The 21,692-nt window shown below is 56.6% G+C and overlaps 1 protein-coding gene across 1 annotated transcript in view; it reads left to right on the top strand.

Moving 5' to 3' along the window:
• Window positions 1-21,692, top strand: part of TRABD2B (TraB domain containing 2B) — a 216,987-nt gene that overhangs the window by 182,647 nt on the left and 12,648 nt on the right. The window contains exons 3-4 of the mRNA XM_069477899.1: window positions 31-177; window positions 6,807-6,981. Of these exons, the coding sequence (XP_069334000.1) occupies window positions 31-177; window positions 6,807-6,981 (322 nt within the window). The remainder of the gene's footprint in view (window positions 1-30; window positions 178-6,806; window positions 6,982-21,692) is intronic.

Below are 21,692 nucleotides of genomic sequence, written 5' to 3'. Positions count from 1 at the left end.
CTCTCACGCCTCTCTCTTTCCTCGGCCCAGGTGCTGTTTGCCCTGAACCAGACCTTGCTGCAGCACGAGAGCGTGCGGGCAGGGAGCCTGCAGGCGCCCTACACCACGGAGGACCTCATCAAGCACTACAACTGCGGGGACCTCAACGCAGTCATCTTCAACCACGACACGTCCCAGGTGAGGCTTTCTCCTCCAGCCCGGATAGCCTCTGGGTCACCAGCTCCAAAGACCTCGAGCCAGGTCCCTGTGGACCCACCTGGCAATGACTGCATACCTACTATGTGTCAGGCACAGGCAATCTTCTCTCCAGCCGTGGTAAACAGGAGCCATCGTTATCCCCCTTTTATAGGTGGGAAAATGGAGGCTCAAGAAGGGAAGAGACCTGCCCAAGGCCACACGACTTACTAGTTGTTGAGTTACCGAGTTATCAAGAGCAGCAACTTGAGCCAGGCCCATGTGGCTCTGGGGCCTGGGACCCTGGGAGCTTAGCCTGCAAGACCAGGGGGGCCTCTGAGAGGCTCGGTTCACCATCTGGGGAAATGTAGGCCCAGGGGAGGAAAAGCCCACGGTTACTGAGAGCTTGGATTTGGGTTCTGCTTTGGTTCAAGTCCTAGAGGAAATATGACCACTAGGCTGCTCAGACGGTGAGTAGGACCCCAAGGGGCTGCGTGTGGATCACCCCTGCTCACACCCTGCCATGCTCCCTGTTGCTCTCAGGGTAAATCCCAAGATACTTCCTCCAGCATTCAAGGCCCTCAGGACCTGCCCTCTGCTGGCCTTGTCACAGCCCAGGTCCCCCACCCGACAGACCTTGTTCTGCTGACTCGTGGAACTTGCAGCTGTGCTAATGTAGTTTGTTCTTCCAAACCTCTGTGCCCCTGCTCAGGCTCTGCCCTCCCCCTGGGTTCTTTTCACTTGGCCATGGTCAAATGTCACCTCCTCTAAGAAATCTTCCAGATCCCATGGGTGGAGTTAGATATTCTCTCAGGCACCTCTAGGCGCCTGTGGCTCCTCTGCCATGGAGCTTGACCGGCCATTCATGCGAGAAGCAGTGGGATCAGAAAGCAGGCCGCTTCCCTGCTCAAGACACAGCACGGGCTCCTGGGTTTTCTCAGGGTGAAGGCCAGAGTCTCTGCAATGGCCTGTGTGGCCCCATGCCCTGCCCCCACCCTAGCCCTCTCCTCCTCCCCCCACCCACAGGCCTCCTTGCTGGCCCATGAACCCACCTCTCAGGCCTCTGCCTTTGCTGACTGTGGCCTCTGCCTGAGGCTCTTCCCAGGCGACCCCATGGCTAACTCCTTCTCTGCCCAACGCACACATCTCACAGTCTCTGCTCGGCCTGCAGCCTGGCCCCACGCCCACACTCTCACCCCCTCTGTACCATGCTCCCCTTTCCCCATGGCCTCTGCCAGCCTCTAACTCACCATCTACTTGGGCCATTGATTAGGGACTATTTACTGTCTTTTTCTCCCCCTAGAACGTAAGTTTCATGAGGGTATGGGTTTTGGTCTGTTTTATTTGTCAATATATCCCAACTGGCTAGAGAGTCCTTGGCTCAGAGCTGGACTCAGTAAATAATTGCTGAATGAATGAAGTAGTTTATAATGCTAGACAGAGTGCTATGAAAAGGGATCTAGCGGGGAGCAGGAGAGCTGCCCTTGAGGGCCTTATGGTCTCACTGGGGACGGCAGATTCCAGGAGTCATTGCCCCAGAGTGTGATCCCTGCCGTGCGGGAGGGGTGGGGGATGCAGTTTGAGCCCAGGGCAGGAACAGCTAATTTAGGTGGGCTTGGGGCTGAGCTTGGCGCTGGAGAGAGAAGGAAAGATTCCTGTAAGCTGCATGGTCACAGAAGAACCTGAGTTGGCTACAGATGGGAGAGGAAGAATGTTCCAGCAGAGGAAACCACGTGCAAATGAGCCAGAGGCAAGAGGGAGCAGGAGAGGGGTGGGGAGGTGAGTGTAGGCTGGAGCCAGAGCCGAGCTAGGCCACGGGGCTGGCCGGTGTCCCGACTGTGCCGGCCACCCCCAGAGCAGGAGCTCTTGCGGGAAGGCCGTGCTGCCCATCTCTTGGTCCCCACCACCCAGCTCAGGTCTGGCATAGAGCACGTGGCAGGGAGCAACTGCCGCATGAGCAAACAGAGACGTGTGGTGTGCTTGCTGCTGTGTAGACAACGAGAGAAGAGGGAGCTGGAGACATTGCCACAATGCAGGAGGCTCAGGATTCTGAGAGCACCGACTCGGTGGTGCAGGAGAGAAGAACCCTCACGCCGAGGGCTCCTGGGAATCTCGCTGGTGACCTGCTTGGTGGCAAGGCCCCACCCATCATCTGCTGGGGGAGAGGCCTGTGAGTCCCGGCCAGCCAGAGCTCAGTGGCAGAGGGTGCCCTGGTCACCACTCAGGGTGGCCCAGCTATGACGTGGCCAGGCTGGAGGTGGGGGTGTGCAGGACAAGGTCCTGGCCAGGCTGTGGCTGACCACAGGCTGAGGAAGGGAGGCGTGAGGTGACCTCAGGGGAAGGCCAACTCAGATTTTCTTTGAACCTGTGTTCAGACCACTGATTTTTCTCTGGCAAGCAGAACCACCTCAGGGGTCTCGTGACCATTCTCATACTTGAAGTGGGACAGAGGACCAGGTAGGTTGGGCCACCTAGATTAGAATGGCAACCCACGCTGCACCCAGGGTGCAGGGTGCATAGGCAGAACCTGGCTGCTCTGGGAGGGACAGGCAGCCCTACCTGGGTGTCAGCGTAGCAAGGCTGAATCCAGTGCCCACAGGGACATGGCTGAGCTGGGGCTGTGTCTGCAGCTGGAGGCCTCGAAGTCTGCAGAGGCTGTGGGGCCACAGTCACTCTGTCTGCAGTCGGGGAGGGCTTCAGGGAGAAGGTGACAGGGAAACCAGGCTTGAGAGTGGAGCCCACCCAGTGGGAGCAAGCTGTGTTGGTGGAGGGCCAGCAGGAAAGACTCCAAGTCTTGCAGGGCAGAGCGCAGGCCAGGCCACAGCGGGGGAGAGCGCCTGCAGAGAGCTGGAGCCCTGGGGAGCTCAGACCCGAGAGAGAGATGTGGTCAGAGGGATGCCTCTGGCTGCAGCGTGGAGGGTGAGGACACGGCCTCTGGAGGCCACAGTGGGACAGGTGCAGGGCCTGGGTTGATGGTGTTGGGACAGGGGCCTGGGTGCACCTCACCCTTGCCCCACCGTCCCCCATCCCCACTTTCGCAAATGGCCATGGCCCTGGCCTCTGCAGCCCCCAGGCCACTGGCACTGTTAGTGCCTGGCGTCAGCAGGATGATCCAAGGCCGGGCCCTGGGAAGCCTGGCCTGAACCCCAGCCTGCCTTCAGTGCAGAGTAGCCACATATCTGTATTGTCCAAACCCAGAGACTTTTGAGAGTGAAAGGTCAAATACAATTCAGGGTCCAAATGAGTAACAGGCATGAGGCAATGTCCTCCAGCCACAGACCTGGGCTGTCCTGGACAAAGCAAGACACGTGGTCACGCGATTAGACGCCACCTTGGGGCTCACATACCCTCATTGCCCTCTCAAAGCATGTACCCCACCGTGTTCTTATGGGCATGTCTGACCCCCCCCCCCTGAGAAGCTGTGCACCTCACTGAGGCAGCAGACCCAGTCTGAGGGTGCCCCGTGGCCCCCAGTCCTACACAGGGCCAGACCTCTGGACGTTCTCAGGGGGTGTCTGTTGGATGGACGGGGTACGGGAAGGGTGCAACCGTTGACATCGGTGGCATCAGCAGACCTGAGTACTTGACTGTCAAACCTGACCCAGTCCTGGTCATGGGTTGGGGAGAGTCTACCCTGACGTCACCCCCATGGCCCCACCCAGCCCTGTCTGACGCTGCCCGACCCATCTCCTCATCACCCCATCCCTGGGGACCTTACGTGTCCTTTTTAAAAGGTTATTGTGCATCCTGCACTTAAACTTGTCGGGGAAGATTTAAGACCCCCGACAAGTCTAATGACATCATTAATTTGCTTCCATCCCAGCCCTGGCGCAAACCCAGGCCCCATCCTTGGCGCGGAGCCAAGGCCCATCAGCGTGGAGCACGCAGACGGTGCCGGCCAGCAGCCGGGTGGCCCGGGGAACCTGAGTGTCTCTAGCCCAACTCCTGCATGGCTTTGAAATTTAACTTTTAGGTTCTTATCTTTGTGAATTTTTTTTTTTTTTTTTTGGCTCCCTGAAGAACGAGTGGAAATTCATCTTTGCACAAATGTACATTTGCGGTCAGGAAACAGGAGGAAGGGCTGGACATGTCCACAGGTCCCAGGGAGCCTAGGAAGGGGGAGGGAAGCAGAATGCTGCCTTCATGGCTCTCGGATGGTTCTGAAGGCCATCTATTTGTCATCTCTTTCGCTACCCCCTGCCGAGGCCACCCTTCACTGGCAGCCTCTGACATCACAGGGCAAAGGTGAGGAAGCCAACTCCACCCCCAGGCTAGTTGCATAATAGCTGACATTGATTCAAGACTTCCTTTGTGCCATGCACTGTGCTAAGTACTTTTCAGAACTCATTTAATCTCTACAACAGCATATATTACCCTCATGGTACCAATTTGGAAACTGAGTCTCAGAGACGCCAAGTAACTTTCTGGTTATAGAGAAGCCACTCAGCTAGTAAGCAGCAAATGAGGGATTCCAACCCAAATTGTCCTGGCTGTCTGACTTCAGGATCTATGTTCCTAACCCCTGTGCCTCTGCCGCCTCTGAGCTCATTCATTCATTCACTGACTGAACAAATATTTATTTGTTGGTGCAACATAGTTTCACATTCTCTCGCATATGCAAGGAATGGGGAGACGCCTGTGAGGTCCTATTTCCAGAAACTGCCCCTCTGAATCACAGTCTCTCTGTGCTCTGCCCCACTCAGAAGCCTTTGGTGTTTCCTACAGCTGCACACATGTTGAGTGTGGCCTGTTGTGTCCGGGCTGCCAGTCATCACTTCCATAGTGAAGCGTGGGGTAAGGACTTCATTCCCTCATTTATCTATTTGCCAAACAAACCATCCCTGGGCACCAACTCTGTGCCATCCCTGATTATGCACTAGCATGGCTGCTGCATACATCTGTGCAGGTTGTGCACTGCACAAGGTTAGGGGACACCAAGCACGTTATTTATTGCCTTTTTCATGCCAGGGCAGTGAATCAGGCCTTTCTGGCAGAGAAGCCCATGGTGCATGTCCCTTTACCTCCCCTCTCACTCTGGGGGGCATACTGGCCCTTGGCCAGCAGATGGCAGGGGCAGATAGATGTCCCAGCCTCTTCAGAGTTCCTCAGGGTTCAGCCTCTATTGACACCTCCATTGTCCTCGTAATGTTGACAACTTTGCACTGGCTCTAGAAGCCATGTGGCTGGGCTGCATGACCCTTTTGGGAGCTAAAACCTGCAGGAAATTAGTCTCCTTGTGCCAGGCTCTCCACCTGCCTTGCCCATCAGTCAGCTGGGCCTGGCATTGCGTGCTCTGTGCCCAGGAAGGTGAAGATAGAGAAGTGGAAGAGGGGACAGCAGGTGGAAGATGTCCTGTGAGCAACAGCTTGGAGGCTGGAATGACACTGACAGGCTGTGGGGAAAGGGAGGGCATGTTCGGCCTCACTGCCTCAGTTTCCTCAACAACCCCATGCACAGGCTGGAGGAGATGGTGCTGGAACACCTGGACCTGCCATCCAGGTTGGAAAGACAGAGTGTTGGGAATGGAAGAACTCAGGAGGGGCCACAGTGACCAGGAAGGGGCAGCACACCTTTATGTTCAGGGTTCAAGGAACTGTCACTAGGTTCACCTTCACCTTCCTTGTGCCAGGCATTGGGGACCAGGAATGGCAAAGCCTCTGCCCCTGAACCCAGAGAGCTCTCGGCCTAGTTCCAGAACTTGCTACTGATGCTGTTCCTGGGCCACATGGCTGGGTGCGGAGCGTGGGGTGATGGTGAGGTGCCCATGGCTGAGAGCTGGGTAGCTACACGCCAGGTTGTTGAGGAAGCCGTGGGGGAGCGGTGGTCCTGGAGTTGAGGTCCTCAAGAAGGGACGGAGGGGTTTGGGTTATATCCTGGGAAGTGATGCAGCCAGGGATAAGGAGAGGGTGGTGGCAGCAGATGGTGGCCCACGCATTGGGAAAACCAAAGGTGATGACCCCTCTTCTTCTCTCTGTAGGGTGATGGGGCTGAACGTAGCCCACAACAGCACCCTTCCTCTCATTTACTCCCCACGATAGCATCAGTCCCATCTTACAAGTGAGAAAACAGGCTCAGAAGAGTTAAGTAACTTGCCCAGCACCACACAGCATAGGGGCTGAAGGCCAGGTCAGCCTAATCCTGGACCCCGTGACCTTTCTGCCACACCAGGCGGCTCAGTTGACCCTGCACGCCCTCTTGGTGAACTGAATTCCTTGTGCATGCCAGTGCTTAGCCCAGTGGTAAAGTGAGAGCACTTAGTGAGATGAGCAGTTTCCCAGCCTCCCGGACTTCAGCGTCTGGGAGCCGAGGTTGAACAGGGCAGACACAAGGCAGAGCGGTACATGGGGGCATCTGTAGCCAGGCTCTCGTCCTGGCTCTGCCGCTTCACCAGTTGGGTGACTTTGCTCATGTCTCTGGATCTGCCCCTCTTGCTTCATCTGTAAAGCTGGAGTAACAGTGGTCGTCTCAAAGGGTTTGGGAATTGATAAGAAGCATGTACAAAACATATGGCCCACTACAGGGGCCTCCTAAAGGTAAGTCGCCAGCCCCACGTGGGCTGTGCTGCGCATGTTTATCTGAAGTCCACCTCGCTCCGTGGGGAACTGAAGGCAGCCTCTGCCTTGCCTTTGCAGCTGCCCAACTTCATCAACACCACCCTCCCCCCGCACGAGCAGGTGACAGCCCAGGAGATCGACAGCTACTTCCGCCAGGAGCTCATCTACAAGAGGAACGAGCGCATGGGGAAGAGGGTCATGGCGCTTCTGCAGGAGAACGAAGACAAGATCTGCTTCTTTGCCTTCGGAGCAGGTTTGGACCACAGTGGGGAAGGGATAGTTGGCAGAATTCTGGGAGATTTGCGGGCCCCTCCCTGACTCCTACTTCACCAAGAGAAAAGTTGGGGCCCAGAATGGGGCAGGAAAAGCCATGCAGTGCCTGGTGGCAGAGCTGGGACCCCAAGCTGTTCTCCGGCTTCTGGTCAGGAGTTCTTTCATAACGGTCCCTGTGGGCAAGGGAAGTGACCCTGCCAAGGCCAGGATAGCTTCTGTGGCCCCTTCATGCCCCAGGCAGTCACATGAGAATCCAGAGCTGAAGCCAGTCCCCTCTGGCCAGCGCAGCAGAGCCAGGGCCAAGGCTGTGAGGACCGTGTGGCCAGTGGGGAGACCATGGCCTCTGGCATCTCACAGTCCTGGCTCCAGATCCCAGGCTGGCCACATCACCTTGGCTGGTACCTTCTGGAAGGCTCACTTCTGTCTTCTGTAAGTGGGCAGTGATAGCAGTAACTATGTGATGAATTGAAAGTATCTACCTTGTAGAATCATTGTAAAGACTAGTGATAACATTTGAATAACCTTCCTCATAGTAGAAACTCAAACTGTAGCTGTGACCGTCATTATCATCACCTGTGTGGGGCCTTCAAGTTGACACTTTCCTCTGGGGGACCTGGCCTCTCGTGCAAAGGGGAGTCCGGGTGTTCAGGTGCAAGGCCCGCCTCGCGTCTCCCTCCCTGTTCCTTCCCCTGTCGTTCTCCCTCTTCTCCCTCACCCTTTCTTCCTTTCTCTGTGGCTGTCTCTGCTGGGGACAGCAATGTCTACGTTGGTACCCGGATATAGTATTCGCCTCTTTATTAGTCGGCTTTTGCTCAGTAGCTTACAGCAACAAACACTTATTTCTCCTTCGCGTTACTTGCAATCGAGTTGCCAGAATTTGCCTCCTGCTTTGTGAGGACTAAGCTAGAGGGCTCGGGGATTGCTGTCTGCACCTGGGGCTGCTCTCACAGCTCTGCCCCGGCCCTCCCCTCCCCCTGTCACCCACGCCCTGCCCTCCAGGAGGACAGTCAGTCTAACCCACAGAAGCCCTTGTAGACGACCTGATTTTGTAATGAAGTATGTCCACTGCTTGAGGTCTTTCCCCCCCCCCCCATTGAGCCCCAAATACCTCAAGGGCGAGAGCCAGGGGTCCGTCTGTCCAGGCCTCTTTTCCCTCCTCTGCAAACTCGGTGCAGTAGAGGCCATGGGGGGGGGCTCAGAAATGGATGCAGGCCCTCTGGGACCAACCTCTGGCAGACAGTTCTGGGCTCACACTGGAGCTCTGCCATGGGCTGTTGTGGCCTCTGGCAAGTCCCTTCCCCTCTCGCAGACTCAGTTTACTCATCTGAACAGGAAGGGCAGGACTGGCTTGGGCCATCTGGCATTCAGGGACCATTGAGCCACAGGTTCCAGAGGTGGGGCAGGTGCCTGGAGTGGTGTCTAGAGGAGCTTCCTAGAGGAGCCGGCAGGAGCAGGACGTTGACCGCCACACGGAGAGGGCAAGCCACTCTCCGCTGCAGGACACTGCTGGCTGCCCGGCGACAGTCGGCACAGCCTGAGGATCTGTGCAGCTGGGGAGGTGCTCCCCGTGCACTCTCTCCCTCTCACTCTCAATCCAGCGGCCTCCCCGGCCCTCCCTCCTGTGGGCATCTGGGCCAAGTATCCTGCCCTGGGACAGACCCCAGCTGACTTCAAATGGGGACCCAATCTGAGTCAGCCACCCCCAGGCTCTTCCCTGGGCCTCGGAGGAGCCCCAGAGGGGGCAGTCACTGAGGAGACCAGTGAGAGAACCAGCATCCCACGTGCCCGACCTGACTGGTTGGGCCTCCCCGTCTCGCCTGCCCCAGGGCCCAGGACCAAGGTCACCCCAGCCTAGGGGTAGTTAACACCGTCTCTTTCCTATGGGCAAGGAATCAAGAGAGTCTAAAGATAAAAGTCATAGCAGTGCGGGCAGCCCTGGAAACGCCTCCTTTTTCTGAGAGCCGAGTTCTGTGGGGGCACAAATGTCCACTCAAGCCCCAAGCTCGCACACAAGCATCGTGCTCCACTCATTTCTCCCATCTCCGAAATTTGGTCAGTCTCTGGTCAGTCCTACTGGCAGGTCACCAGAAAGACCTCAGTCCAGTCTGTGCATCCCACTGCCACTGTCTCAACCCTCCATCGGCCCCGGCCTCCTTTCCTGCTCTGCTCTCGAACAGCGAGCTTATGGGGCTAGGCCAGCAGCCGGGTCAGGGCAGAGTGAGCCCTGCCTCCGCTCTCACAGACCAGCTCTCCAAAATCAACAGGTCTGGAGCCGCGTGCAAATCTTGCTGGCAGCTGCCACTTCTGGCTCCGCCACGCCTGGAACCAATAGCCCGCTCTGTGAACTTCAAAGCTGGACAGAGCCTCTGCGCCCGAGCCTGCCCCCTCAGCATAGCTGTGGGCAAACTGACGTCCACCGAGGGTAGGGACGTGGGCAGAGCTCACGGCAAGTCTGGGACAGAGCCAGGACCGGACCCCAGGCCCTGGAGCTGGGATCCAAGGGCTCTGTTTCCGTGCGCGGGGCGTCGAGCCAGCCCAGCGGGCCTGCTGCAGAGTCAGCGCGTTGGCATGGAACGCATCCACGTGAAGCGTGTGGGGAGAGACGTCCACTCCCGCCTTGTTACGTTCTTATGGTCATGGAATTCCCGAGCCCCACATCCGGTCACAGGCCGGAGGATTTACGTGCAGGGCTGGGGCCAGGCACTCTCTCGGTGGAGTGTGACCTGCAGACACACCCACTCCACTGTCACGCTCCCCTCTGGGAGCCTCTGCAGTCCCATCTCAGGGTCCTCCCAGACTGCCGGGCAGCTGGGCTGTTATTGCCCGTTCCCAGCCAGGTCCTCAAAGAAAGCATAGGACCCCCAAGGCCATGGGCAGGAGGAAGGGTCTGCACTTCCGGGAATGCACCTGCCCAGGCCCCAGGCATTGTGTGCTCATGCAGAGGTCTCGGATCCAAAGTCCATGGGTATCTCTAAGAACTGTCTCAGGAAGCAGACGCACCACGTAGGACATCCCAGCCCAGCTTTGCCAGATGTCCCAGCCAGGCCCCTGCTGCAGGTCCAGCGGATGGCCTTGGAGGCTCTGTGGCTCTGGAGCTCTGGCAGGGACCACACAAGCAGAGGTGACAGAGTAAACCTCTGCCTGCCTGGCCCCACCAGTGCTTATGAGAGCCACCCCCGCCCATCCCAGCCCCAGAATCCCACCCTGAGAGCCCGAGAGGACAGACTGGGGTTCCCAGTGCTGATGGCAGTCTGGCCCTGCCTCTGTCCTGCTGTAAGTTTAAGAGCTGTGGAGTCGGCAGGCCTGGGTGTAAAACATGGCCCTGCTGATGTCAGCTGAGACCCTGGGAGAGCCATTTCGCCTCCAGGGGCCTCAGTCCCTCATCTGTAAAATCAGGGTAACATACCTGCCTCGTGGGATTGTGCTGGGTATGCTCATTTTAGATCACAGGGTTAAAACACTCTACCGTGCTAGAGGGATTCTTGTCATAAAACCCCTACTATGTGCCAGCCACCATTCCAGGCCTCTGATTACATTACCTTTGATCTTCACCATAACACCACAAAGCGGGTTTTATTATCCTCACTTTGCAGATCAAAACTAAGGCATGTCTGGCTTCTTCACGGCCATACAGGCAGACCTTGGACGTGAACCCTGGCCTCTTGCATCCCAGTCCTGGCCATTTCTCCTGCACATGATGCGCTTGCTGTATACATTCAGAAATATTGATGAGTTTGTGGAAACAAGTATCCGTTTGGCTGGTACATCCCCCAGAAGAATAATCTTTGTGTCTGTCATGTTTCTGTAGACTGTGTGACCTCTTCCAGAGGTTACTCTGCAGGTTTGGGGCAGCTGGGACAGCTCTGCACAGGCCTGGGTGATGTCAGGGGCCCAGATGGAAGCTCTGCCTCTTTGGGAGGTGGCTGTGGCCAATGTGCAAGCCCAGACGTTCTGGAAGGAGGCAGGCTGCTGCCATGGGGCGGGGGTGTCAGCCCCAGGGGAGAGGAGACCCGTTCCCCAGCTGCGAGGCTCATGTAGTTCGACAAGTTGAGCCTGAAGGACCCCCCAGGATCTTCCATTCCGGTCACTTGCAGATGCAGGTCCTTGGACTTTCTCTGATCTGCAAATAACTGAGAAAAATATTAAGTACAAGGTGGTGAATTTTTTATTAGCTAAATTTGTTCAATTTATAGGCTTATTTTCCAAAATTATCTGCTTTCTACTGTGTTTGAAGTTAAAATATCCTCTACATTAAAAAAAAAAAATGGTGGGTATAGAAGGCAGATAGGGGTCTTAAAGTCCCTACTTGGCCAAATAAAAAGCTGGTAACTATATTGTTCTCCCCACCTACCACCTGTTTTTTATAAGATGGGAAAGAATTGAGCATGCTTAAAACATGATGGAAAGAACACACTAGGAGGGGTGAGGCTGATGATATACGAAAGAGAGAGGGAGAAAAGTATAAGCTGTGGGTTCCAAGAAAGCAGAAAGTGTGGGACCAGCGCTCAGATCCAGGGTTTGCCCTCAGGTAAGGAAGGCGCCCCTCACCTGTAAGCGCAGGGAAGCAGGGAGGCGGCGGCAGGCAGGTGACTGGGTGGTGGAAAGGGGAGCAGACTCCCAGCTGATGGCTTCTATCCGGGCTCTGCTGTCTGGAGTGGAAGGTGAAGTAATCTGCAGAGGAAGAGGAGGGAGGAGGCAGGGCTCTTGGCTTGAAGAGGGAAGAACATCTGACATAAATGAGAGAGAGACTGGCCATAAGAGCTGACCGGACAAGAAGTTCAATAGATTTCGGCCAAGGCCAACTGTGATTGAGTGGCAGCAGCTGTCTGGAGGGAGATGGTGTAAAGGATGATAAATCCATGTCAGAGCTCAGCAGAGAAGGGGTCCTGATTGATTGGTAATGTCTGCTGGAAACCAGGATGGGCACAAGCGTGCGGGACATCTGCTCTGCCTGTGCATGGAACACGGGGGTGCTGCCTGCAGTCGGGGCCCATGAACCTGCCAAGTCACAGGTTGTAAGGTGATCTCCAGCAACGCTGAGCAGCTAGGGTGTGAATGTGTTTGCTATCCCCCAGGCCTGCATCCTGCTGATGTTATGCTAGTACCCACTGTTCAACACTTATCTGGGACAGGACCCGTATGTCTCAAAATTGCCAACACCCAGGAGATGTTTTATAAAGACATGCTTGACCAAATCACACAAAATGAAATTTATTCCATTCGGTCGTATGGTTTCTCCTGGGCCCCAGGCCTCTTGGGGGCAGGGGTGGAAGAATTAAGTCCCAGGCATTAAAAGAAAACGGTAATTTTATCCCTAGCTCTAGGGAAACAGGTTTTTTCAGGATGTTCATGTATTCAGCCATCCAGGAATACTCTAGCATGTTTTTTTTTTCCTGGAATAGAATGAGTTAGGTAGGAAGAACTAGGTTGGAGGCATGAACCAGACTCAGGGGTAAAGCAAGTAACTTTACGGCCCATTCATTTCAAACTCTGAGAACCAGGGGTTCTCACACATTCTGTAATCCTAGTGTGCTGTTATCTGAATATAATTCTAACTTCTGACATTCCAGAATCCTGTTGTTCTAAGATGTCATGGTTCTAACTTCCTAACATTGTATCGTGAGAGCATTCTAACATTCTAGCATAGTTTTCCCACACACTCTTAGATTCCTCAGGAGACGTATGGAGCTAAGAGCCTTCCAGCACCTGGAAACCCCTCCATGCAGGGCTGCTTCCACCTGCCCCGTAGGAAGCAGAAGTCCAGGCAGAAAGGAGGATCTGAATGTTAAAAGGTCAGCAGTGTGGGCACTGGAGACAGACGCTGGGTCTGTTATCCCGGAGAACACACGTCCAGCACATTCGGCCCCCAGGCCTACACCAGCCTCTGTTTCCTACCCCAGCTGGAGTGCTGTAGACCCGTAATCAGAAACACGCCTGTGGATCCGAGACACAGAGCGGATTAGTGGTGAAGACTCAGGCTTGAGAGAAGGGAGAGTTACAAGCCCAGCATACGAACAACCATTAAAATCTTTTTCATTAATAACAACAGCAGTGACTCCCTGGAGGGTGGACACCATCCTGCTTGAAGAACACTCGTATCCATCAACTCAAATGGCCCCCACATCCTCAGTGCTTCTTGGAGGGAGACAGGGTGGTATTTATTATTCCATTTGGCAGAGCAGTAAATCAAGGTGTGGATAGGAAGTCAGAGTCTTAGAACTGGAGCAAAATGATGATTGTGCTGTGTAAGCTGTTCTCCCGGATGGCCAGCTTCTCTGGAGGAAATCCATCCAGCTGCTGCTTGGGCCTCTGTGCTGCTGAGCATGCTCTTCCCCTCCTCTCTGGGCTCCTGTGGTCCCACAGGATGTCGCTGTCACCGCCCTGCTCATGCCCAGCACATTTGTCATCTCCCAGTCTGGGCTGACCCTTCCCTGAGCACTGAGAAGGTGCGCATTACTGGCTTGTTGAATGAATTAATGCACTGACCCTGAGGCCCAGGAGCAGGAGTGGCCCCTGCCCCTGCATTAACCCACAGCAAAGCCTGAACTAGAACCCACACCCGCTGCCCCCATGGTGGGAAACTAGGGTCCCTAGTTTCTGCCTTTGGAAGATGAGGCTGACAAATGAAAAGACCCGAGAACCAACTAGAAAGAGAGGCCCAGGTACTGCTGAGTAAACCATGTGGTCAGAGGCTAGAGGAGAGGAGAGCTGAGTGCCAAGCAGGAGGGTTTTAAGGGAGGGAAAGAAAGTAGGGCAGGGTGAGGGTTAAGTCAAGGACAGGAGGGTGGGGAAGGGAGCCATCCTGGTGTCATGGAAACTTCTTGCATTCTGAGACCGCCCGTGGCCTTCTCAGAGCCTCTCCTCCCCCATATGCACACTGAGGGGCTTAGACAGAGTGAGGTCGAAGTCCCTTCAGCCCCAGCATTCCGCAGGTGCATGCGTGCCTAGCAGAGGTTTGAGTGACTGGCACAGAAAGGAGGCAGAAAAGTCTTCCTGGAGGAGGTGAGAAGTGGTTGAAATTTCCCTGGTGCAGGTCCAGCTGCCTTCCAGTTCCTGTCATCATCACCTGGTCCTCAGGACAGGGCCCACACCCCCCACCTCCCTCCAGTTGGTGGCAGCCCCTTGGAGCTCATGGCTGGGCACAGAAGAGCGGCCGTGGTCCATGTAGGGCCTTTCTCACCTGGAAAACAAGGGGCAGCACACGCCCAGCCACTGTCTCCTCTCCCTGGCAAGCGCCCACGGCCTGCCCACTTCCCACAACACCCGGAAGTGTTTCAGAGTTTCCAACGGTACTTCAAAGGGCCCTGCGCCCCACCGTACATACATCTGGCAGCTGGAATGCCTGCTGTGGGCCGCAGTCCTTGGCCAGAGTGGCCATCCCTGTTTCAGCCAAGAGCGCCCAGCCAGCCAGAGGAATATCCCATGCTGGCGTGTCCCTCGCTGGAGCCAGCCCTGGCCCTCTGGAACAGAGTCTAGAGGAACGGAGTGCCGGTGGCCCAGTCTGGTCTCAGGGCTGCTGCATCACGAATGAGGATTTACGGATCTCAGCAATGGGCTCAGCACTCCTCCTGGGAAAGGCAAGAGGAGAAGAAAGTGTCGCAGATTAAAAGCATGCGCTTGGAGCCAGACTGCGTGAGTTAGAGCCCAGTGTGGTCCTTATGAGAAGTAGCCTGGGCAGATCAGTTGCTCAGCTTCTCGCAGCCCTCAGGTCTTCCCTCTGCCGGGAGGCTGCGATCCAGCCGGCAGCACGTGTACGGCCCAGACCCTCCATTAATGGGAGCTCTGTGTTGCCACTTTGATTTCAGGGTCCCTGGCCCCTCATAGCCCAAAGTCCTCAAGGACAGGACTCCCACACAGGAGAGAGGAGGGCCCTGGGATGGAGGGGACAGAGTGCTCTGAGGCCTCTGAGGACCCAGCTGGGACACTGTAGGGAAACCCTAAGAGCCAGATTCGGCTCCAAGTGACCTGAGGCTCAGGAGGAATGGGCCCCTGTCCCTGTCCACGTGGCTGGTCCTGGGGTGCTGTAGTTGCAGGAGAGGAGCCTCTGCATGCTGTCGAGAGTGACTGCCACAGCCTGTGCACTGCCCCACAGTCCACGGAACCCGTCACAGGCTCCGTCCTGAGCTGGCCTGAAATCACCCTGCATGGTCTTTGCTGCGTCTGGAGAGTTCTCCCCCAGGGAGACAGGGGTCCACGTCTGACTCATCTTGGGGTCCCCAGGGCCTGGCACGTGCCTGACATGTTAGGGCCCAGTAAAGGCTGGTGGAGAAAGCACGGTGGACTCCAGGCCCTCAGGGCATAGGCTGGTCAGAGCCCCCAGGGCTTATGTCCCAACCAAGGGGAGGGGGCTTCCTGGCCTCTAAACCAAATAGTCATTGGAAAGAGGATCTGATTCGAAGGAAATAAAAGACTCACACCCAGAGGACTTTAGAAGAACCAAGAGGGTTGTCTGGGAAGGGTGGCATCTTCTAAGAGGAGTTGACAACAGGGCGAGGTCCTTAAGAGGACCCTCAGCCTGGACAACCACCAGGCAGGCGTCAGAAGCCCAGAGCAGATCCTGCCCCCAGAGGGAGCTTCCCCTGCACCAGGGGAGCCACCGTCCTGGCAGCTTCCTCCACAAAGGGGTCCTGACATGGACACACTCCATGCCACACCTGTCCCTTTCTGCCTGTGTGACAAGGAGCAAGTCCTGTTAGCCTCAGCAGGGTGGCAAGTAAGAAAGGAATCAAGTGTTAGGTACACTCTAAGTGTTGGAGAAGCGTAGGCGGGGTGGCTGCTCTTAGAATTTGTGCCATCTTTGCAGTGTTAATGGCAGAGCTGAGCTGGCCAGCTGAAGCCCTGGGGCCCTTTCATTTCTGACATCCAGGTTGTAGCAGCCTCCAGAGAGGCGCGGGCGGTAAAAGCTGCCAAAGTGTACAGAATCTCTGATTCCACCCGGACACGGCCAACTCCCTGTAGGATGTCTGAATACCTGTGCAGGCCTGACAAGCGCACGTGGACCCTCTGCTTACACACTTCCAGGGACGGAGCACTCACTCCCTTGCGGCTAATCAGTTGCCTGGGAGAGTGTTCTTTGGTTCCAGCTTGAACCTGTCCTATGGCAATCAGAATTCCATGGGGGAGGCACAGCCTCCTGCCCCAGCCTGTGCTATCGCCCACCTCCCTTTCGCTTTCTATTCCATCCAACAAGGAGAACTGCTGGTGGGGCCGGCACACGCCGCACCGTCTCTGCCCTTTGTGCCTGTGCTCTTGCTGTGCCCTCTGTCGGGAACGCCCTCCCTCCTCTCTTCCTCTCGCTCCTCACGCTCTGGTCTGGGTCCCACGCCTTCCACTTCACGCCCATCGCCCCTGGCGTCCCTCCGTCACTGCATGGCTCACGCTGTGTCCTGCAAGTGTTTGCCTGCGCATCTCCCCCCCGCACCGTGACCTCCTCGGGGCTGGGGACCGTGTGTCTCAGCTCCTGGCACAAAGCTGGGTACAGAGAGGTGTCATCTCAGTCCTCGATGAACTGTAAAGGCCCCAGTCCTGCCCTGGGCTGGCCTGCAAAGCAGGAGAAAGGAAGCTCAGGTCTGCCGGTTTCCCGCCAGACACTCCTTGGGACACCGGTTGTCCCTGCACCCGCTGGCCCACTGGTCCGGCTCTCCTGTCACACTTCCTCGGGAAAACAAACACCGCCATGGCTTGATATCCGGCCGGCCGGTCCTGGCAGCTAGATTAGCATTTGAAAGTTTCCCTTGCATTAATTTCAGACGGAACATAAATACGGGCTTGGGATGCCTCTTCCAGGAGGAGAAAACGGGAAACCCAGCGTACTCACTGGAGAGAAAACATGTGTGCTGGCCGAGGGGAGCCCGTGCTACTTTGGAGCCTTTGGGGGAACATCTGGTTCTTCCCCCCAGCCCCCCAACACGGTCTTGAAATTGCCCTGTTAATTGGCGCGTTGTTCTTGCTGAGCACTCTCACACTCATCTCTCCAATCTGGTGAACCTTGGAAGGTACACGCGTCTCTGACAATTTCCTGCCCCCAAACGCGAACTCTGGATCCCTCACGCCAGCACTTCAGAGTGGGTGTAGTGGAACATGCAGCAGGCTGGGACATCTCCATCGAAGGCCAAGCTTTGCCTTCTGCCAGGTGCGTGACCCTGGGCAAGTGCTGTCGCTGTCCCCTTGCTGAGCCTCAGTTTCTTCACCTATGAACTGGCAGCCTCTCGAAGGGCTGCTTCAAGGATGAAATGAAGTGGCATTGGAGAAGCACCCTGTACCCAGGGGCCCACTAAGCATGAGTTCGTGACATCAAATGAAGAACCGTAGAGATGGGAGGGCCCATGAGACCATGCAGCCCAGCACCATGTGTGACAACTGAGGCACAAAGCGGGAAAGGAAACTGCCCAAGGTCACACGGTCAGCTGATGAACCCAGTTTGCTGTCCTAAGCCCAGGACAGGATTCTTTTCTCTGCCCTGACTCCCAGTGTCAGAGGGTCGGTGGGGGCTGTCGCGCTGCCGCTGATGGGGAGGGGCTAGATCCAGCCTGCTCGCGCCAGGAAGAAAGGAAGCCTTTTCTTCCGCAGTAGAGCATCACAGGGGCTGCACCGACTCAGAGCAGGGTTCCTTTTCCTGTGTGTGTACAAATGTCTAATTAGGACCCTGGCTTTTTTCAGGAGAGAGAAGCACCAACCCAGACCCATCATTTATAAGACCCAGTCCCCCTCCAGGCCTCTGCTCCTCCCTGCTTTGCCTGTCTTCTCTTGCATCTCCGTCTGAAATTCCACCCCTCCTGAGAGTCCTTGCTACCTGAGCCCCCTTCTCCAGGAAGCCATCCCTGCTGTTCTCAGTGAATTAGCGTCTCCCACCACGCCCTTTGTTTTTGTTTCTGGGTTCTCTTTCTCCCCTTCTCTCCTTCTCTCTCTATCTCTGTCTCTCTTCACCCTGGCCTTGTCTATTCTCTCTTTGTCTCAGTGTCTCTCCTCTTCCCTCCCTCCCTACCATTGTCTCTGAGTCTCTCATTGCCTACCCCTGGGCCCCTGCCTCCCCCCCTCCCTGTTTTCCTTCTGCTCTGAGTCCCTGGTCCTGGAGCTCTCTTCCCTTCCGTGGCCCTCTGCTCTGCCCTTCCCCTACCTCCCTCCCTGTCTCCATGGCTTTGTGTCCCTGCCCTCATGATCCCCCGCTCTTTCCTCCTCTCCTCGTCCACACGGCCCCAGCAGATGAAATGGAACATGTCTTCCTGCAGAGAGCTGGCCGGAGAACAGCTGTCAGTGCTGGAAGGAGCTGCTGAGCCTTGGCCAGGAGACCCAGGGAGCCTGGGCGAGCCATGCAGGCTAAGCCCCAACACCGAGGGGCCCCTTTGGAGACTTTGCACGACCTTCCCTGCAGGTTCCAGGATGGGTGTGGTGCCTTTTTCAGGATTTCTGACCTTGGAGGCAAGCCTAAGCCTGTCTGCCAGCCCCTGGGGACAGTATGCGCTGGGCCCACTCTCGAGGGCTGGTCCAAGGGCCGAGCTCCTGGGATTGGTGGAGTCTGGAGGAGCATCGCCAAGGGGTGGGGCCGAGTCACAGGAGGAGGAGCTCCGGGGGCTCAGGTCCCCTGGGGATAGGATGAGATCATGGAAAGGATACGGAGTAACAGGTTTTGTCACTCATTCATTCAACAAACGTTCACGGGGCCACTGCCACATGCTGGACTTGGCCTTAGCTCTGGGGACAAAGATGAACCAGGCATGGCCCCTGCCCTCGGAAAGCTCACAGTCCCCCCTCAGGTGGCTGGTTGGGGACTCACTTTGAGAGTCAGCTCTGGGGTGTGGGAGCATTTCAGCTGCAGGGAGGAGGGTGAACTAGAGGGAACAAGGAGGACGATTTCTGCAGTGATTCAGGCTGAAGGTGCTGTGACCTGGTCCAGAGTCAAGCGTGTTCAGAAATAAACATCAGGGGACCCTGGGGACTGACTGAGGATGAGGAGGGAGAGAAGTCAAGACAAGGCTCACGTGGCTTGGATAGCAGAGCTTGGTCAAGACACAAGACATCCTTGGAGAGGAGGGTATGTTGGACTTTGTAGCTCCGAGGATGTTTAGGTGAAGATGTCCAATAGACCGCCGGATAGATGGGGCTGGGCTAAGGTGGCCATTCCAGACTGGCCAGATTGCGTGGTAACTGAAACCATCAGGGCGGGCGCTTCGGCCATGGAGCGTGAGTAAAGTGAGAAGAAAAGTGGGCCCAGGGCAAGGTTTGCAGGGGTCCCACACTGACGGGGCAGAAGGAGAAGCCCACCGAGAGGACAGGCTGGGCAGCGAGAGCAGTGCGGGGAGGACCAGGACAGAACGGGGCAAGTTGCCGGTGTTGCCAGCCCAACTGTGGGGTGCTGTGGAACCAAGCCCCAGAGAGGGCAGGTGGGGGACGTGGGCTCAAGCGCATGGCTTGCACCGAACAGCTCTGGGGCGCAGGCCACCTGGGAATGGCCCCTCTGGAGTTGTGCAGGGAGCAGCCTGGGAGAGGGGCGGGTACCATTCTCCCTGCTTTGGCGGGAGGGACAGGGGGGTAGTTGCGCCTTAGAGAAGGAGAGAATGGGAATTTGAAAGGATTATTCCTGATTTCTTTCATTTTCCCTAACGTCTTCTGTTAGAGTCTTAAGAAGAGCAGTAAAGGTCTGGAATTCGTGAGGTTTGAGGGGACGGATGGGAGCACTGAGCAGACACGTGAAATGTCGCCACGCAGTGCTTGCAGTCCACCGCCTGCCCCTGCCCTCAGGTGGCTGGCTGGGACCGTGCCGGGCCCGGGCCCCTCGAGTGTCTTGTCCACACCGCCCCAGCAGTGCTCCTGGAGCAGCTGTAGAGCTGTCAGTAAATATTTGCTGCTGCTCCTGTACAGCCTGAGGCAGGGCTGTTTTCCCTGGCGGCTCTTGAAATCCTCGGGGCAGACACAGGGACCACTGTTGGGCCTCGAGGACTCCTCTTTAAACAAGTCTCCATGGAGCAGAGAAGGAATCGCCTTTGCTGCCAGGAGTGCAGTCCAAGAGCTGCTGGCAGAGCGTCCCCACAGCCTGTGTGCGGGAGGCCACCGCTCCCCGCGCCCGTCCAGCCCGATCATGCATGCTATGGGGGCAAGCCAGAGTGGACTGACGCTGGCCCAGCCAGGGACTGCCTTCAGCATGTCACTCAGGACTGCACTCTGGGCTTTTCCAAAGGATCCTGCCTCGTGAGGGCTTTAGAGCTCCCAAGGAGTCCGTCAAAGGGCCGTAGGACCCTTTGACAAACAGGAAAACTGAGGCTGTTGGCAGGGAAGCTGCTTGTTCAGGATCACAGGTCGAGGGGGATACACGAAGCCTTGGCAGGAGCCTTGGTCTTCTATCCTCAACAGCACTGGGTCGGGGCCAAAGCCTTGGAAGGGTCTGTTCGTGGCTGTGTTGTTCTTGTCTCTTCCATAGTTAGCCTCCCAAACATACCCTGCTTACCTCCTGGCTTTGCACATGCTGTTCCCTAGCTGGAACACCCTCCCCCTCAGTGACACCCACTCCCATCCTCACCTGACTAACCCTCATCCCACCCTGCAGCTGGCAATGCCCCTTCCAGGAAGTCTGCCCAGACCCTGGGCTGGCGTAGACGCCTCCTGTGGGCCCCCACAAGCTCCCGTGCTTCCCTCTGCGTTAGACTTAGTGCCTGGGTTCCGAAAGCCCGATCTTTGAGGCTCTGAGTGCCTGGAACAGGACCTGCCTATTGCCACTGTTGGCACAAGATAGGCAGCCACTTAGTGATTGTTAAACGAATGAAATGAATAGGTGGGGAAAGGAAGGGAAGGAGGGAGGGGAATGTCTTTCCATAAGGGTCTCTGGAGTCAAACAAAAACCTTCCCCACACTCTGAGAGCTGGAGGAACCCGCAGGCATTATGCAGCCCAATGCCTCCCTCTCCACAGCGAGAAACGAGGGCATTACGGGGTAACAGGTGTGCCCTGTGCCCGAGGTGTCAGCTGAGTGTGCTGGATGTCAGATTGGAGCCCCCGGCATTCCCAGTCCAGTCATCTTTCCCAGTGATGCTCAGGTGAGACTTCAGGGACTGTGGCAGGCCAGCAAGAGGGAGATCTTGGGCTGGGGGACCTCCTGGGGAGTCTCGAAACCAGCCCAGAGGTGTGTGAGGCTGGCGGCGCCAGAGGGCTACAAGGTCCGCCCCTCTGCTCCTGTCACTGTGCAGTCCCAACCTGGCTCCCTCTGCTGGGAGTGTCTCTGTTCCCGGACAGCTTGTCCACTTTCCTTCTCTTAGACCTCCCTGGGGCTGTCAGCACATTGACCTTCCGGCTCCTACCTGTCACCACCCGTCACGGGCAATTAGAGGAATAGTGCAGGGATTTCCCCCCAGGGTCTGGGATGAACGGTGAGCAGGAGGGGAGAGTGCTGCCCTCGTGAGGGGGCCGCAGGGCAGAGCCACAGCCGGGAGGGCCCGGGGCTCCCTGGGGCCCTGGGCAAGCACCCTGCTACCCCCACTCTGCCCACATTGAGGAGGTGGAGGATTCTGAGACCCAGGAGGCAGAGGGGCGTCCTTGGGTGCTGACTCCCAGCAGCGACTGGGGCCATGGTCACTTGGCCACCCTCGGAGTCTAACCAGAGCTCTGGAAAGGCCTCCCCTGGATCCTCGTACCTTGAGCCTGCATCCCAACAAAGAAGAGCGAGTTCCACTCTCATCTGGGGTCTGGACTAAATTATCTACTT

This window comes from Eulemur rufifrons, chromosome 8 (assembly GCF_041146395.1).
Source record: "Eulemur rufifrons isolate Redbay chromosome 8, OSU_ERuf_1, whole genome shotgun sequence".
In the NCBI taxonomy this organism is placed as follows: Eukaryota; Metazoa; Chordata; class Mammalia; order Primates; family Lemuridae; genus Eulemur; species Eulemur rufifrons.
Note: the sequence above shows the minus strand (reverse complement) of the source record. Positions and strands in the feature narration are given on the sequence as shown.